The sequence below is a fragment of the Mixophyes fleayi genome, chromosome 3 (assembly GCF_038048845.1).
Source record: "Mixophyes fleayi isolate aMixFle1 chromosome 3, aMixFle1.hap1, whole genome shotgun sequence".
Taxonomy (NCBI): domain Eukaryota; kingdom Metazoa; phylum Chordata; class Amphibia; order Anura; family Limnodynastidae; genus Mixophyes; species Mixophyes fleayi.
The window spans coordinates 69,545,591-69,563,888 of NC_134404.1; the positions used below are offsets into that span (position 1 = coordinate 69,545,591).

At 41.6% G+C, this 18,298-nt stretch overlaps 1 protein-coding gene across 2 annotated transcripts in view; it reads left to right on the forward strand.

The window, feature by feature from the left end:
• The first annotated feature begins 1,575 nt into the window (after positions 1 to 1,575).
• LOC142143664 (vertebrate ancient opsin-like) overlaps positions 1,576 to 18,298 on the forward strand; it is a 174,400-nt gene continuing 157,677 nt past the window's right edge. For both annotated transcript variants that reach the window (XM_075201686.1, XM_075201687.1), the window contains exon 1: positions 1,576 to 2,076. In XM_075201686.1, the coding sequence (XP_075057787.1) occupies positions 1,716 to 2,076 (361 nt within the window). In that variant the 5' untranslated portion in view covers positions 1,576 to 1,715. The remainder of the gene's footprint in view (positions 2,077 to 18,298) is intronic.

The following is an 18,298-nucleotide window of genomic DNA, read 5'->3' on the forward strand; positions in this document are numbered from 1 at the left end:
CGTATGTATGTAGTTAATTTACAGTACGGACATGCCAAGCTCGAGCGCATGCGGCAGCATCTGATTCCAGCTTTGACATAAGGACGTGTTTTTCAGTTGCATCACTTGTACCAGCTACAGTTCTTGTGTAAGTGCCGATTACTAGTTTTGACGGCTGTGTATGCAGCTAGAACATGTGTTTACAATCAGAAGCAACTGTAAAAATGTATTTTATGTACAGTAAACATTAATAACATCATGATAAATGTATTTTATATAAAAACTCATTTTTATTTTTTCATGTTTTGTCATTAATGACTGTTATTATTGTTATTATGTTATTATTATTATTATTATTATTATTATTATTATTATTATTAACAGGTGATATTAATTGAATAAATATTTTTTTATGCACTCTTTTGTGACTTGATATTCCACATATGTATTGGATGTATTCTGCTGTGTATTGTCTATTAGAGCAGAGCGACCGAGACCCGTATTCATTAACAGATATTTCTTCTGATCTGCTCCTTGTTGAATAAGGATGTGTGTATGCCAGATGTACATGCATTTTTAGTTATTTTTAAATCGCACAGTATGTTTGCTAATAAATCAGGCTCATCATGGCTACTCTTGGAAATAGCATAACATATGGAATCCTCATTATGAAAACTAGAATAGAAACTTGTGAATAACCTGATTGATTGATATATATGTACATATATATATATATATATATAATATATATATATATATATATATATATATATCAGGGGCGCACGCAGGATTGTTAGGGGGGGTTTCCCCCGCACCGAAAAAACCCCAAAAAACAAGCGAGAGAGTTGCTGCGCATGCGCCCGCAGCTCCGTTTCGGCAGCATTGTACTATACAGTAGCCGCGGCGTTGTCAAAGAAGCGTGTATACATACAGCACCGCCGCGGACACTTTTTTGACAGCGCCGCGGTTGCTGTATAGTACAGTGCCGCTTTGTGGGGTAATTCATAAGCGGAGGGTAGGGGTTTTTGGAGACACAGAAACCCCCCCGTGTGCGCCACTGTATATTTATATATATATATATATATATATATATATATATATATATATATATATGTGTGTGTGTATATTAATTAATTTCATATATATTCCTTCGGTTTATATATATATATACCATTTTCATTGTCTAAATTAATTTCATTGTCTCATTTTCTAAACTTGTGACATAAATATTTAAATTTTGCACTTGACCTATCACATCAATGATTTTATATTGTTTTGGTTTCATGCAATGCTTCTTTGTTTTATTTTTGTGATGAAAATACCATACCATGGCCAGTAATGCATATTGACATCATCCTATGTGTAAAAACAGTGTTAAATATCTGCATTCTGGATGTCACTGTGTTACAGTTGACAATGTATTTTCCAGCTTTATCCAGCCGATTCTCCGCTCTCACCCATCAATGCTGGTCTGAGCCCAGCCCCCACTCCTGAGTGGCAGGACCCCTGAGAGGTGCATTCCCTCCCCTTTAAGTTGAGCACACATAAAAAGGCAGAGCAGATCCAGCTGCCAATTGGCCACATGGTGGAGCCTTGCAGGCACTGAGTATCCTCATCCTGCTGTCTTTAACCCTTAGCAGCTCACAAATCCTGCACAATCCCAGACAGAAAAAAAAGTGTAGTGTGTAGGAGAAGCTGGTGTTTATATCACACTGCAGGCTCCTGTCATAACACCCATGTCTTCCCCTAGTTTCAGTCCCAGCTGCAGTGACAGCAATGTTGTCACCTGCAGAAGCAGCAGCAACCACTATGGAACTTATCAGGAAACCTTGTCCCCTACAGGCCACCTGCTGGTAGCTGTGTCTCTTGGAATTATTGGAAGTTTGGGTTTTTTAAATAACTTGCTGGTACTTGTCCTCTTCTGCCAGTACAAGGTCCTGCGCTCACCAATTAATATGCTATTGATGAACATCTCTCTGAGTGACTTAATGGTCTGCATACTGGGAACTCCGTTCAGCTTTGCTGCCAGCACACAAGGACACTGGCTCATAGGTGAGGCTGGCTGCATCTGGTATGGATTTGTCAACACACTTTTTGGTGAGTCTTATGTTTATCATTTTTAAAGTTATTGTAATTAATTTCTGTGCAGTTTCTTACGTAGAATGTAAAGACAGACTGTGGTTAACAAATTCCAAACAACTGCCTCTTCTATTCTGCCCATGTAGCTTATTATACCCAAGATCATTACCTCCAGTCCTTAGCTTTAACCTCTCTATTTTCAGAGTGTGACTCCTTGAATTTCTCTATATATTTCTACCACGTCTTCTATGATTTACATCATTCTGGAGACACTTGGGGGTATATTTACTAAACTTTGGGTTTGAAAAAGTGTAGATGTTGCCTATAGCAACCAATCACATTCTAGCTGTCATTTTGTAGAATGTACTAAGGAAATAACTAGAATCTGATTGGTTGCTATAGGCAACATCTCCACTTTTACAAACCCGCAGTTTAGTAAATCTAGCCCTTGGTATTATAACTTTCTAAGTATATAAACTTGTATATAAAATTCTTGAAAAAGCATGTGAATATCAGGTGAGCGGGTATGTGCCAGTTTTCTGTGCCCAGTATGGTGATGAACACCTGTGGCTGAAGTCACAAAATAATTTTGCAAGTTGCAACCCTTTCAGATATACGCCATGAAAAACTTTCATGTTTACATAAATAAGGGCAATCAGAAAAATAGCACTAAAGTAGGAAACATACTGGCAAAAATGACAAGCCCTTGCGCACAAAGGCAGATAAATAGCTTTTGTTTTAGATTGAATTTCACTGGCTGAAGCAGGGGCTTCGCTGTGCTAGGCTGAGGGCTATCCCCGGGGCCGGTCCCATAGTGGGCTACTTTGGGCCGGGCCACTTGCATTGTTTTATCTTGAAAATGTTCCTAATAGGCTGCCAAGTTGAGTCTTGCCCCCCCACCCCAAGGCTTAAATTTTCCAGCCCTCCCCTGGGCTGAAGGCTAGGATTTTTATGTTTGTCTAAGACTTAGCATTGAGATGCTGCGAGATAGCTAGTGAGAAAGTGTCACTTGTAATTAGAAGAGTGTGAGAGTAGACAGTCCTTAGGTGTGATAATTAGCAGCCTTTATTATCCAGCTCAGCTGCTGACACATGCTGTAGGACACTCTGTTGGTGAATGACCAGTGCCTGTAGATATCTTGTCTTACCTCAAAAGTTCATAAATGACCCTTTTGACAACTGCTTTTATTTAACTTTAACTATTTGTTTGTCAATTTTACCAAAATGCAATGAGAATGGGGAGGAAAGCAGGAATGAAAAGGGAAGATAGGAATGGGAAGGCAGAAAATGGGAGATCAAACAAGAATGTGAAATAATAGAAATAAAACACAAACCATCTTGAAAAAAATTCTCTATACGGCACAGCAATTGTACCCCCACCCTAATAGGCTCCCTCTAACAGCGATTTCTAAGGGTCTCCCATTTCCCTCCCCTAGTTGAGGGATTTAATATTAACATATTATTCGTGGGAGGGGGTGATAATAAGTTAAACTGCCAAAGAAGTAGATATATGATTGAACTTTTCGATAAGCTTAATATCATCAACTTTCTCAATTAGCAACTTTCTCGATCTCTTACTTTATAAGTGAGCATGTTTGCTGTGGAAATAATTTGAGTAATATGTTCACAATGAAAGAGCAGAAGAGCCAAACTGTCCTGGGGAACCTCCTTTGTCTCTTTTGTTCTTACATTCCACAGTTCATTTTTATGTTGCATCCCAGATTATGTAGTTTACATAATAATGTTGGGCACGGTTTTTTTTGCATTCAGCTTTCCCTAAGTTTTTATAGCCATGAGTTATATGTTTTAAATTATTTTTGCCTCTTTACAAACTTTTACTCATCTTTCACAACCTGATAATATTTATAAAACATTGCTTTATATTTGTATGCTCTGTACAGTTCTCCTCCATGTATATTGCCGGAAGACTTAACAGATCACATACCAGTGGGGTTCTCATCACCTGTGGGTTAGGATAGGAAGATTGCTGTGGGTTATGACCGTTCTTTCGTTTGCTTATATGTACTAGAAGGAGGCAGGACACTCACAGCAGCACTGTTCTTATATTAGTTAGGTGGATAATGCATTTCCTCACTTGCACTTTCCTCTTCCCTGGCTAGCTCTTGGGTGTGGACATAAGTGACCCATACTTGCCAACTCTCCCGGATTGTCCGGGAGACTCCCGCATTTTGCAAGAGTCTCCCGGACGAGTGTGGCAATCTCCCTGATAGGAAGGGGGAAAAATTTAGTTTAAACGCCGCGATTCACCCGGACGCGATTTCGCAGCCCCGCCCCCTGCACGCCCACGTCCCAGCCGGCATCTCCCGGAAAAGGAAAAAAAAATGTTGGCAAGTATGAAGTGACCAGAGGGGAGCACATAGAGGGTTTACAGTAGAGATGGGCGGGTGCGGTTCTCCGAGAACCGAACCCACCCGAACTTTGGGTATCCGAGTACCGAGCTGAGCAGCTCGGTACTCTCCCGCCCATTCCGAATCCAAATCGAGGCCGAACGTCATTGTGACGTCGTCGGATCTCGGGACTCGGTTCTCGCGATACTTCAACTTTATAAATACACGCCTCCACAGCAATCCATCGCCATTTGACAGAGGGAGAGAGCAGGGTGTAGTCATAGGCTAATTAGAGCAGGGACAGAGAATACAATATTGTTCTTGCAATTGCTCTAACCAAAATTCGCTAGTGCAGAGAGGAGGATAGAGGTTTATTATTTTTTCTTCATATTTGGCACTCCCCAGCGCTTTTGGGGTGTCCCCCATAATTGTGCATTAATATTTCTGGCTGTCAAAAGTCATATCTGTCAGCAGTATCTACTAAATAATTTGTAGCACTCCTCAGTGTTTTTGGGGTGTCCTCCCTAATTGTGCATTAATATTTCTGGCTGTCAAAAGTCATATCTGTCAGCAGTATCTACTAAATAATTTTTAGCACTCCTCAGTGTTTTTGGGGTGTCCTCCCTAATTGTGCATTAATATTTCTGGCTGTCAAAAGTCATATCTGTCAGCAGTATCTACTAAATAATTTTTAGCACTCCTCAGTGCTTTTGGGGTGTCCTTCCTAATTGTGCATTAATATTTCTGGCTGTCAAAAGTCATATCTGTCAGCAGTATCTACTAAATAATTTTTAGCACTCCTCAGTGCTTTTGGGGTGTCCTCCCTAATTGTGCATTAATATTTCTGGCTGTCAAAAGTCATAACTGTCAGCAGTATCTACTAAATAATTTTTAGCACTCAGTGCTTTTGGGGTGTCCTCCCTAATTGTGCATTAATATTTCTGGCTGTCAAAAGTCATAACTGTCAGCAGTATCTACTAAATCATTTTTAGCACTCCTCAGGGCTTTTGGGGTGTCCTCCCTAATTGTGCATTAATATTTCTGGCTGTCAAAAGTCATATCTGTCAGCAGTATCTACTAAATAATTTTTAGCACTCCTCAGTGTTTTTGGGGTGTCCTCCCTAATTGTGCATTAATATTTCTGGCTGTCAAAAGTCATATCTGTCAGCAGTATCTACTAAATAATTTTTAGCACTCCTCAGTGTTTTTGGGGTGTCCTCCCTAATTGTGCATTAATATTTCTGGCTGTCAAAAGTCATATCTGTCAGCAGTATCTACTAAATAATTTTTAGCACTCCTCAGTGTTTTTGGGGTGTCCTCCCTAATTGTGCATTAATATTTCTGGCTGTCAAAAGTCATATCTGTCAGCAGTATCTACTAAATAATTTTTAGCACTCCTCAGTGCTTTTGGGGTGTCCTCCCTAATTGTGCATTAATATTTCTGGCTGTCAAAAGTCATATCTGTCAGCAGTATCTACTAAATAATTTGTAGCACTCCTCAGTGCTTTTGGGGTGTCCTCCCTAATTGTGCATTAATATTTCTGGCTGTCAAAAGTCATTTCTGTCAGCAGTATCTACTAAATAATTTTTAGCACTCCTCAGTGCTTTTGGGGTGTCCTCCCTAATTGTGCATTAATATTTCTGGCTGTCAAAAGTCATATCTGTCAGCAGTATCTACTAAATAATTTGTAGCACTCCTCAGTGTTTTTGGGGTGTCCTCCCTAATTGTGCATTAATATTTCTGGCTGTCAAAAGTCATAACTGTCAGCAGAATCTACTAAATAATTTTTAGCACTCCCCAGTGGTTTGCGCTCAGAATGGATTCAAAGCAGTCCACATATGATCTAAATGAGCAACCAGGTTCTGTCACCAGTCCTGATGTTAGTGTTCCCAGTACGTCATCTGGCCAAGGCGATGTCAAACAACAGAGTGTTTTCAAATTAGTGCAAAAAACAAAAAACAAAAAAAATTTTACTGTATTGAAGCGAAAAAGAAGTGTAACTGAGCAAAAGTTAAGTGACGATAAAAAAAAAATTGCAAGCATGCCATTCTACACACGCAGTGGCAAAGAGAGAATGAGGCCTTCACCTTTGGCTATTAGTGGCAGATCCCAAAAAGTTACCCAGCCTACAATTGGTGCACAACTACTGTTACGCGTCAAAGCCGAGCTGCAAGATAACAGTGAGGCATTACAGGAGAATATTTGCTCTGATTCACAAATGACAACAATCCCTGTGGAGAGTCCATCCAACAGTGGGATGTCTAATCGTGAGCATTCTGCTGATGTGTGCCTTAATAGCCCGAGTGTAGCCGGTGATACCCAAATTGAGGATGCCACTTTGGAATTAGAAGAGGATGAGGGGGAGATTTGTGTAGGCGACGAGGGCGCTAATGATGATGTTGATGATTATGATGCAGACAGATACCAAACTGCCTTTGTCCATTTCAATTTATATTGTACAGTATATAACGGCTGAATTTATTAGTATTTTATACAAGTGGAGGGGGGCCTAGAGAGACAGAAACCAAACTGGCTTTCTCCATGTCAATTAATATTGTACAGTCTATAATGGCTGAATTTTTTAGTATTTTATACAAGTGGAGGGGGGCCTAGAGAGACAGAAACCAAACTGGCTTTCTCAATGTCAATTAATATTGTACAGTCTATAATGGCTGAATTTTTTGGTATTTTATACAAGTGGAGGGGGGCCTTGAGAGACAGAAACCAAACTGGCTTTTTCCATTTCTTTACATATTTAACTATAAGTGTAGGGTGTAATATACATTCAGAGACGATGGCTGCATTGCCAATATGCATAGATGGAGAGGAAGACAATCTGTTTTGTGTGTAGAATAGGCCTACCAACGAAGAATTAAACTGTTTTTTTGGATGATTTATTACCTCAACAATTAGATTACTTGTCTCTAAAACAGTTGGAGCACTAAATTGGGTTAATTTAGGCCCAAAAACATGGATTTTCCAAAAAAATAGCAAAACAAAACCAAACAAAACCAAAACCAAAACCAAAACACGCAATGGCGGTTTTGCAAAACCAAAACCAAAACCAAAACACGACGGTAATCCAGATCCAAAACCGAATCCAAAACCAAAACACGGGGGTCAGTGACCATCTCTAGTTTACAGCAATGTCTGGACAAGTGAGATCACAGGTGTTGTATGATAGTGCAGTGTAATAGTTGTTTCATTAAGTTTCAATAACTCCCCAGATGGCCATTGATCCCCTCCATCTTGGGTACTGGCTGTAACTCTGTCACCACACAGATTCTGGTCAGCTCATACCAGCTTATGTCGCAATGCAACCATTCCTGGTGTGTCTCCTCTGGGTCCTAGTGCCAGGGCCACACTTTCAGTCAAGGGGAGGTGTGAACAACAACAACAAAGAGGTTGTTACATACGATTGTTTATTGCGCTTATCTGATAATAGAACCCACTTATTGCCGTAATTCAAGAATAAAATCTGTCCTGGAATGATAGGGGTTAACTGACCACTTCATTGGGACAGTCACTGCCAGTGCCAATATGCGCATGTGGGACCTCTTCAGCCAGCTCGTGCATGGCCTGGTCTTTCAGTTCCACTTGATAAAACTAATAATAACAATAAAATAGTAAAAATAGATGTAAGAAAATCATCAGCTATTTATATAGCACCACTAATTCTGCAGTGCTGTCCAGAGAACTCACCTCAGTCCTTGCCCCACTGGAGCTTCTAGTCTAAATTCCCTAACATACTATTAAAGTTATTTTATCGTTTATCAGTAATCATTGCCTATGTGATTTGTGTGGTTCCAACTCACAAAGCGATATATTAGCAAAAGCAAAAGAATTACAATTAATTAAATAAGTACAGCCGATACATATGCTGCGCTGTGCTGGATCTAACTTACAGTCTTTCAATCCTGAAGTCTGTGGTCAAAGAGACTGTATGCTGGTTCCAGAGAGCAATATATATACATTTGGTGTTACAGTAAATACAATACAGATGACTTGGCATGTTTCCATAGGCTCAGGCTCCAAGACAGTCCAGTATAGTGTAGTTCATAGGTCAGTTCAAACGACACCCTCCAAGGGTGGGGGTCAGCTCTCCGATCAGATGCATACTAATCTTCCCGCCGAAAGCTAGTTCAAACTGGTCTATTTACATTATACACACAATACCATTCTGATCACTAATTCCCTATATTCCATAACTAGCACTAAGGATAAATAGGGGATTAGAATGACACCAAACATGATATGTTTCCTGTGACCTGAACTTTAGATCTCACTAAAGTGCATATAACATTATAACATTTAACTATAAACTCAATAACATCTGTTCATAACCAACTGTGGGTTGGAACTATTATAAAATGAACTATGTACAAGTGAATGTGTAAGGTGTATGCGTGCATTATTTATCGTGCATGGCGTACTGATCGCAATTGCACGGTAAACCAATATTAAATCAATATACTTTCTTTCATCCAATTATTCAACTTACAATACACAGACAGAGACCAAGGTCAATTAAATAGCTGCCAATTAACCTTCTAGTATGTTTTTAAAGTGTCAGAGGAACCCCGAGCAAACCCACGCAAACACTGGGAGAACATACATACTCCACACAGATAAGGCCATGATCAGGAATTGAACTCATGACCCAGTGCTGTGAGGCAGAAGTGCTAACCACTAAGACACTGTGCTGCTACAAAAGTCAAACAAAAAATCCTACAAAATCAAAACTATCCTGCAGGGCATCACTTAAAGCTATATCATTATATATAATTTAACTCTTCATCGCAGGACTTCAATGATAGTACAGATTATAATCCGGTTTCATATAACATTCTGTCTCTATACTGCCATTCCATAAAATAACTTCTCACGCGTTTATTCATATTGTTCCTTTTAACCTTTACTGCCCATACAATCTCCCAAATAATTCTTATAACCTACATGCCACTGCTTCCTATAACTCCACTATTTAACCTAGTAATGTACTAATATAACACCTTCTGGTACTACTTGTTATTTTTACAATCCTTTATATATATAATTTTCTGTTGGCCAATGTGACTGCCCTAACTGTGTAACCATTACTGTCACATAAAATCACTTCTAAGTCTCTGCATGGTTGTATATAAACTTTAATATAACCTGTTAAATTTCTGAATACAGATACCACACATATTTTTTTCATACTTACCAACTTTTTTCAGTTGGTGTCCGGGAGTCTCTCTGTGGCAGGTGGGAGTGTGGGGGGCGGGGCTCCGAAATGGCGTCATTTTGGCCACGCCCCCGTGGCGTGATGACACAAAACACGTCATTTGACAGCGGGGACGGGGCCTAATGACGCAATTCACGGAGAATCGCAGCATTTTGGCCCTAATTCGGGCGGATGCGGGAGATTGCCACACTCTCCTGGGAGTCCGGGAGACCCACCCAAAATGCGGGAGTCTTCCGGACATTCCAGGAGAGTTGGCAAGTATGATTTTTTTTATCTAATTCCACCATGCAAGTATATACATTGTTTTATATAAGCTGCAGAAACATCCATAAATGTAACTTATTCCTGTAACATTATAAATTCTTTATTTCATATAAACCAACTATACAATTAGCTGTAAAAATAATCTGTAGTCTGTAAAAACTGCCAGTGACAGGAAGTGGGGGGTCATATTTCAGACCAGTTTAGGGGCCATATTTATCATAGGGCGAAAAGCCTTCGATATGGCTTCGCCCTATACATAAAGGGATCACTCAGTGCCGGTGATAGCATTGCTATAAGATTTATCAGGTTTTACCAGGTATAACCTTTGCGATACCGTCAGATTACTTGTTATGTTCTGTTCTCACCATTTCACAATGATTACAGGAGAAAATGAATGAAAATAAATGGGTGTTTTTTAAACTTTTTTTTTGTACTTTATTCTTTTTTTTTAACTATTAATATTATTATTATTATTATTATTATTATTATTATTATTATTATTATTATATGTTGTTTTACTAAGTGGAACTAAAAGATCAACTCTGTGGTTTCACTTCCACTGTGCATGTGTAATCCGGCTAGTTGGGTCATGCATGCGCATATCCCCACAGACTGGCCTGGCGAACCAGTATCACGCTCTGCCTTGGCAAGACTTTAATATCGCCGTATGTTCTTAAATAGGCCTCTTGCTATTATTGTGGTTTCTAAATATTAGTTACAAAACAGTATTTCTCTGCTAATAGGATTAAGGCAACTATCTAAAAACATTTACTTATTATACAATAAAGGCAACACTTTTTTATGAAGAAATGCAGAAACACAGCACACATGGTTATTTAGCTGATCGTCACATATACTAGGACTTACCCCCACTGTGCTCTTTGGAAGAAACTTTAAATGGCCATCAGTTCTGGATTTAGACCTGAGGGATGGATTATATACCCGAGGGAAACTAAAACTTGTGGTTTGTGTACATAACCATTTTTGGATTACTAAGGGTTAAAAAAGTGAGTAGGTGGTAATGTACAAACAAGTGTCATGAAGGGGCAGGGACAAGGGATCAGTTTAAAAGAGTGGGGTGAAGTTAGCTCACTCTCTTGACCCAGGAAAACAATCCTGCTCTCCCATTCCCGAGTCCTGGTGTAAGTGTTTTCTGGCTGCTCGAGTTACAGAATCTCATGCTTCGGTACAAATGGCCACAGTATGCAGGGGCCAGTTCTGACAATGGAGTGTGGGTGCAGGCCAGAGGTATGAGGAGCCAATTGGAGCACGGGATTGTGGTATTATACGGGTGTTGTGGTTCAACCCCGGAGGTATGTTGGTACAACAGGGAGCGAAGGCCATGGTGTGGTACAAGTGCTGTGGTTCAGCCTCGGAGGTATGAGGAGCCAACAAGGAGATATGGCCAAGGTATGGTACATGTGCTGTGGTTCAGCCTTGGAGGTATTTTGGGCCAACAAGCAGATATGGACAAGGTATGGTATGGATGCTGTGGTTCAACCCCGGAGGTATAATCAAGTCATGGCATAATACGGGCTGTGGTTCAGTTCTGGATGTATTTGGTGCCACATGTTCGAGGTCCGTGGCATGGTAAGGGCTGTGGATCAGCTCTGGATGTACTTGGTGCCTCATGTCGATGGGCCTTGGTATGGTACAGGTGTTCTGGTTCAGCCCCAGAGGTAACAAATAGTGCTTGATGAGCCTAAAACGGCATAGTCTGCCATCCAGTGGCTGGTTCAGCCTTTAAAGTGGCAGGTGAACACTGTACAGGAGAAGCAAAGTGGGTAAGCACACATTCATGGTAGTCAGGCGTTTGGAACTCGTGCCCTTCGAAGAGTCGGCTTAGGTTCGGTGCAAGTACAGCTCACCTGGGCTGACTTGCGATGCATTATGATTTGGCCAGAGGAGTGCGGGTTCTGGGATGCCTGGGGACGGATGTCCCATTAAGTTTAAGAAACAGTGTGCGCTTATGGATGGATAAGGTTGAGTACAGTGTTCTCCCGCCACCATAGCAGCTATGGTTTTATTTAAATAAATAAAAGTAATTTGCCAACAAGTCGGTGTGGTGACTTTTATTATATTACTTAGGAGTTAAGGTTAAGACTAAGGTCTATTGGTTATGTTATCAACCATAAGCATTTTGATCCTTGGATGTTGCAAAAGGTGTTTCAGTGATCTCTTGCAGCTCTGAGGACATGTAAAATCAACTTAAATATCTTGTCCCTTGTCTTTGCATTACTGCACCTAGCCAAAATTCTGCAATGTAGACTCTTGATCTAAGGGGCAAAACTTTCCATAGACTTGCCCATCCTGTCAAATGTAGAGTTTAGCATCACTACCCTCCCCACAGCCCATCATTTTCCCACATATGTTAACACTATACCAGTAGATCTCATTTATTCTAGATAATCTTCATTACTGATGAAAAAAAGTGTGCCGTGCAGGGAAAGTCTATAGCACTTGCACAATGACTATCGCTTTCCACAGCCTGTATATTCTCCTATGATTTCATGAAATTAATTAAAAGTTAGTTATGAAGCTGTGAGAATGCTGGCCTACAACACAAATACTGCATTGTGACATCATGCAGTGAGCTTTTGCGATTGTATAGTGCATGGCTTAGCATGTAAATAACGTGGTACCTCTTCTTGATCTGAGTAGCTGGGAGCTGTTCCTTACTGAATGTGGGCTAGGTACAGGAATCATCATTAGCTATTTATATAGCGCCACTAATTCTGCAACACTATACAGAGAACTCAGTCCCTGCCACATTGGAGCTTAGTCTAAATTCCCTACATACACAGACAGACTAGGGTCAATTTGATAGCAGCCTATTAACCTACTAGTATGTTTTTGGAGTGTGGGAGGAAACCCACTCTAACACAGGGAGAACATATAAACTCCACACAGATAAGGCCATGGTCGGGAATCAAACTCATGACCCCAGTGCTGTGTGGCAGAAGTGCTAACCACTAAGCCACTGTGATGCCCAGGGATTCACTTGTTCTGACACAAGTAATCTTATTTTGTATTTTGGTGAATCACAAGATCTGAATGTGTTTCCAGAGGTGGTGATTGTACATTTAGAGGGTATTTACAGTTTAATGGGTGGCTGCTGAGCTTTTTTCCCTCTGCAAATCAAGATTTACACCTCCTTGGGGGTGGCAGAGATTGGTTGTTAGATTATATTTATAGGACATCTGGTGGTCCATTCAAGCATAATTAATATTGGATAATACATTTACATTTTTTATCAGCGTTTAAAGTGTTTTCCAAAGCTTTACGTTTCAATTCTCTTTTTATACATGCTGTACCTTTTTTCTAACACCAGAGAGTAAATGTATCAAGCTGCAATTTAAAATCGCTGCACATCCCGATAGATAACTATCGATTTGAGTCCCAAAGTTGCCATATGTATTAAGTAGCGATTTTTACTCCGATCTTCCAAATCACTGTTCATCTCTCACAATTTAAACTCGCCCCTAGCTGAAAATCACCATTTTTAAACCCAATACTTCTCTCTAATTGGTTGCAAGTTTTACTTGCAAAACTCACGCAATTTTGACCTCACTCACATTAGAAAAAGCAGGCTACTTCATTATTTCAGTTGATGGGGGTTTATGCAGCATTGAGAGAGCAGCTTACAGTGCAGGAGAGAGATTAGTTTGTGTAAAGGCGTGTGGAAAGTGAGGTTTGTGTATTTTTGTTCATTATTATTTTGTTTAGTTGTCCTTGTTTGTCTTATTGTCTGTGTGTTGATAAATATTTATTTTTTGGTGAGTTTTTTTTTTTTGCTGTTTCCTGTATTTCCCTTTCCTTGGTTTGTGAGTGTATTTGTTTGTTGTTTTGTATTTCCCCTGTGTTGTATTTGTCAGTTTATTTGTTTTTTGGTTTGTCTTTCCCCTGTGTGTTTGTCTGTTAGGCTGGTGAGAGGCAGGAGAGGTGAGGAGGTTAGGGAGAGTGGGGAGAAGGAGAGAGAGGAGCTAGGAGGTGAGGAGGAGCAGGAGGAAGAGGCAGGTCCTTCTGTGGACAAAACTAAATCCGGGCGCAATGTGTGCTTTAGTTTCCAGGAAAATTGTGTCCTCATACACAATTTAGTGGCTGTGTATGAGAGGATTTTGGGGAGCCTTGCTGCAAGGACCATATTTGTTAGGAAACAGCAGCTGTGGTCACAATTATGTGGCGCCCATAAAGGGCACCATTGCAAATTGCCGCAAGCGCATCAGCGACATAAAGCGCAGAGTTAAGGAGAAGATAGCCGAGGAGAGACGAGCAGCTGCAGGGACTGGAGGTGGGTCTGCTTTTGTCAAGTCCTATACAACTTACAACATAGTTGCCTACTCTCCCGGAATATCCGGGAGACTCACGATTTTTTAGGAGTTCTCCCAGACTCCCGAGAGAGCAGGCAAAAATCCCGGATCCAGCTTTCGGCGTTGTTGAAGATGGCGGGGGGCGGGGCTAAACGCACCATCATGGCCCGCCCCATGCTGCGATTGGCTAAAATTGCCTGAGATTGACAGGGGGTGGAGCCTAACGGTGCCCCGCGCATGGCCACGCCCCCCCTCGACGGACACCCTCCCGGAAAGCTGCCTGCAAAAGTAGGCAGGTATGACTTACAAGGAGGAGTTCAAGAGCTCATCCCTGTTGAGCTCCTCGATGGTATTAATGTGCAAAACACCGACAAACCTGTGTCTCAACCAAAGGCTGGTGAGTACTGTATAATTGTACAAATGTTTATCCTTTATGTTTAAACAGTAATCCTGCAGCATGAGTCTGAGCATTATTTTGGCATCATTTGAACATGTTGGCACTATTTGGGCAAAATTGACCAATGAGGGGGCCCCAAGACGTTGCTGGCCGAGGCCCAAAATTCTTCTTGGAGGTTTTGCCTGGGAATCAAGGGGGCAGACGTCTCCAGGTAAATAATCTAAATGGTTCCTATCTAATCAAACTGATGACTCACATCCAATTAGCTCTCACAAACCCCCTCGATCCCCCTTAATTTACATACTGTGTTATTTAAAATTAATAGAAAAGAAGCATATTCAATTACTGTAGTAAAAAGATTATTTTCCTCTAAAAGTATTTCTATCTACAGCAAAATGTCAATGTGGCAGTGTAGATTCAGGTGAACATTCAACAGTTATGTTATTTTTCTGATATAATTTTTAGCGTTTTATTTTGTGTGGAATGATTCATGAAAATTCTGCCATTCCAGCTTAATTGAGAGAAAAGGGTACTTGTTATTTATATGTGTGCTGGTATGTGGGTGTCATGCTGGTTGCTGTAATGTAGGTGGTCATGCTGGTTGCTGTAATGTGGGGGTCATGCTGGTTGCTGTAATATGGGGGTCATGCTGGTTCATGTAATGTGGGGATAACGTTGATTGTTGCAATGTAGGTGGCGATGCTGGTGTTATGTGCGTATTGTCGCTAACCAATAACGATTGTCGAACCTCGATTTGTGTTTCCAACGCACAAAGATTTATTCGCAATAAGTAGAATAATATGCTCAAGCGAAGTAATAGTAAATACAGTCATTACTTATCGCAGGCGCTCTGGATCCAGTGCAGTCATTCAATCCTGGAGTCTGGGGACAAGATGTCTGAACACTGGATGTGAAGCTGCTGCTTATATACACAATCAAATACAGTAATACAATGAAGATGGTATAGCTTGCATCTATTGGTCCAGGTCTCAGGAAGGTCCAAGGGGTTGTCAATCATTGGCTAGTTCATCCTAAGGAATCCAAAGGAGGGGGGTCACCTCTCCAGGGGGTATGCTCGGCTCTTCCCGCCAAGATTCCTTAGTCTTAAGTAGTTCATAATTCCCTATTATTCATAACTTGTGTATGCACTCTGCGATTCCCTCGCATAGTGAACCAAACAGTAGGATATGTAACGAGGTTCATTATGATACCACTCATGATATGATTCCTTCAACCTGTTCCGTGTATTTCACTAATATGCATATAACTCTAATATAACATATAAATACTACTATATTTCGACATAACTGACTATGTGTTGCAATTACCATTAATGTGTATTATTTTATTAGTATGTGTGTTTGTGTGAATGTATGGTAAAAGACCAATAATTGTTGCTGCCACGTGTAGTGGATGCGTACGTCCTTTCACGCCGTAACGTGCCCTTGTACGCCGTAGCGTACCGTACGCATCTTTTTCAGACAAAGACAACCAAGTTTGCTCGACTTTAATTGAAATGACTTTATCCAATTTGCTGACTTCGACACTGGTTACTGCAATGTGGGGGATCATGCTGGTTACTGTAATGTGGGGGATCATGCTGGTTACTGTAATGTGGGGGATCATGCTGGTTACTGTAATGTGGGGGGTCATGCTGGTTGATGTAATGTGGGGGGTGATGCTGGTTGCTGTAATGTGGGGGGTCATGCTGGTTGATGTAATGTGAGAGGTGATGCTGGTTGATGTAATGTGGGGCGGGGGTGATGCTGGTTGCTGTAATATGGGGGTCATGCAGGTTCATGTAATGTGGGGATAACGTTGATTGTTGCAATGTAGGTGGCGATGCTGGTGCTGTAATGTGGGGGGTGATGCTGGTTACTGTAATGTGGGGGGGGGGGTCATTCTGGTTGATGTAATGTGAGAGGTGATGCTGGTTGATGTAATGTGGGGTGATGCTGGTGGCTGTAATTTGGGGCGGGGGTGATGCTGGTTGCTGTGATGTAGGTGGTCATGCTGGTTTCTGTAATATGGGGGTCATGCTGGTTGCTGTAATGTGAGAGGTGATGCTGGTTGATGTAATGTGGGGGTGATGCTGGTGGCTGTAATTTGGGGCGGGGGTGATGCTGGTTGCTGTGATGTAGGTGGTCATGCTGGTTGCTGTAATATGGGGGTCATGCTGGTTGCTGTAATATGGGGGTCATGCAGGTTCATGTAATGTGGGGATAACATTGATTGTTGCAATGTAGGTGGCGATGCTGGTTACTGCAATGTGGGGGATGATGCTGGTTACTGTAATGTGGGGGGTGATGCTGGACGCTGTAATGTGGGGGTGATGCTGGACGCTGTAATGTGGGGGGTCATGCTGGTTGATGTAATGTGAGAGGTAATGCTGGTTGATGTAATGTGGGGGTGATGCTGGTGGCTGTAATGTGGGGCGGGGGTGATGCTGGTTGATCTAATGTTGGGGTGATGCTGGTTTATGTAATGTGAGTTGATGCAATGTGGGATGATGGTGGTTGATGTAATGTGGGGGTTATGCTGGTTACTATAATGTGGGTGGTCATGCTGGTAACTATAATGTAAAGGTAATGCTGGTTGATGTAATGTGAGAGCTGCTGCTGGTGGCTGTAATGTGGGGGTGATGGTTACTGTAATGTGGGGGTGATAGTTACTGTAATGTGGGGGGTGATGCTGGTTCCTGTAATGTGGGGGTGATGCTGGTTGCTGTAATGTGGGGGTAATGCTGGTTGCTGTAATGTGGGGGTTATTGATGTAGTATAAAGTGTGTTTTATGGATTTTCCTGGTGCTTCAGGTGCTTTGCAGAATAAGGGAGATCAGGTGGGCAGAAGTTTGTGCCGGGGGTTCACGTTGCACTGCACCAGCAACGTCACATCAGCGTGCAACAATGTCCTGCATGGAGCCCACAGCAGGTGGGCCTGTGTGCTGTAAATGCTAGGGCTGATTTTTAGTCCCAGTCTGGCCTGGGCGACAACTGACCAAAGGTTTCCGGTGTCTGCGGAATATGCAGGACAGTCAGCTAAGCATGTCCACGTCCTTAGAAAGGAGCTATTATAGCCTGGTCGAGTTAAACACTGGACTTATGGGGCAGCACGGTGGCGTAGTGGTTAGCACTTCTACCTTCCAGCACTGGGTTCATGAGTTCAATTCCCGACCATGGCCTTATCTGTGTGGAGTTTGTATGTTCTCCCCGTGTTTGCGTGGGTTTCCTCCGTGTGCCCAGGTTTCCTCCCACACTCCAAAAACATACTGGTAGGTTAATTGGCTGCTAACAAATTGACCCTAGTCTGTAAGTCTGTCTGTCTGTGTGTGTGTTAGGGAATTTAGACTGTAAGCCCCAATAGGGCAGGGACTGATGTGAGTGAGTTCTCTGTACAGCGCTGCGGGATTAGTGGCGCTATATAAATAAATGGTGATGATGATGATGATGATGACTTAAAAATTTGACTGGGGCTGTGTGCGAACTATCCAACAATTTGGTAACATTGTGCGGCCAATTATTAGCATGGCTACCAGTGCCATCAACTTCCATTGCCTGCTACTCCTGTGCATAGCAGTGGTGGGATCAGGGGTGGCAGACGGCCATCAACCAGCCAGGTCAAGTCTCTAGAACCTGCAGCAAAGAAAAAAAAAATGTTTTGCATTTATGGCAAAGTGGCTTTTTTTTTTTTAGCA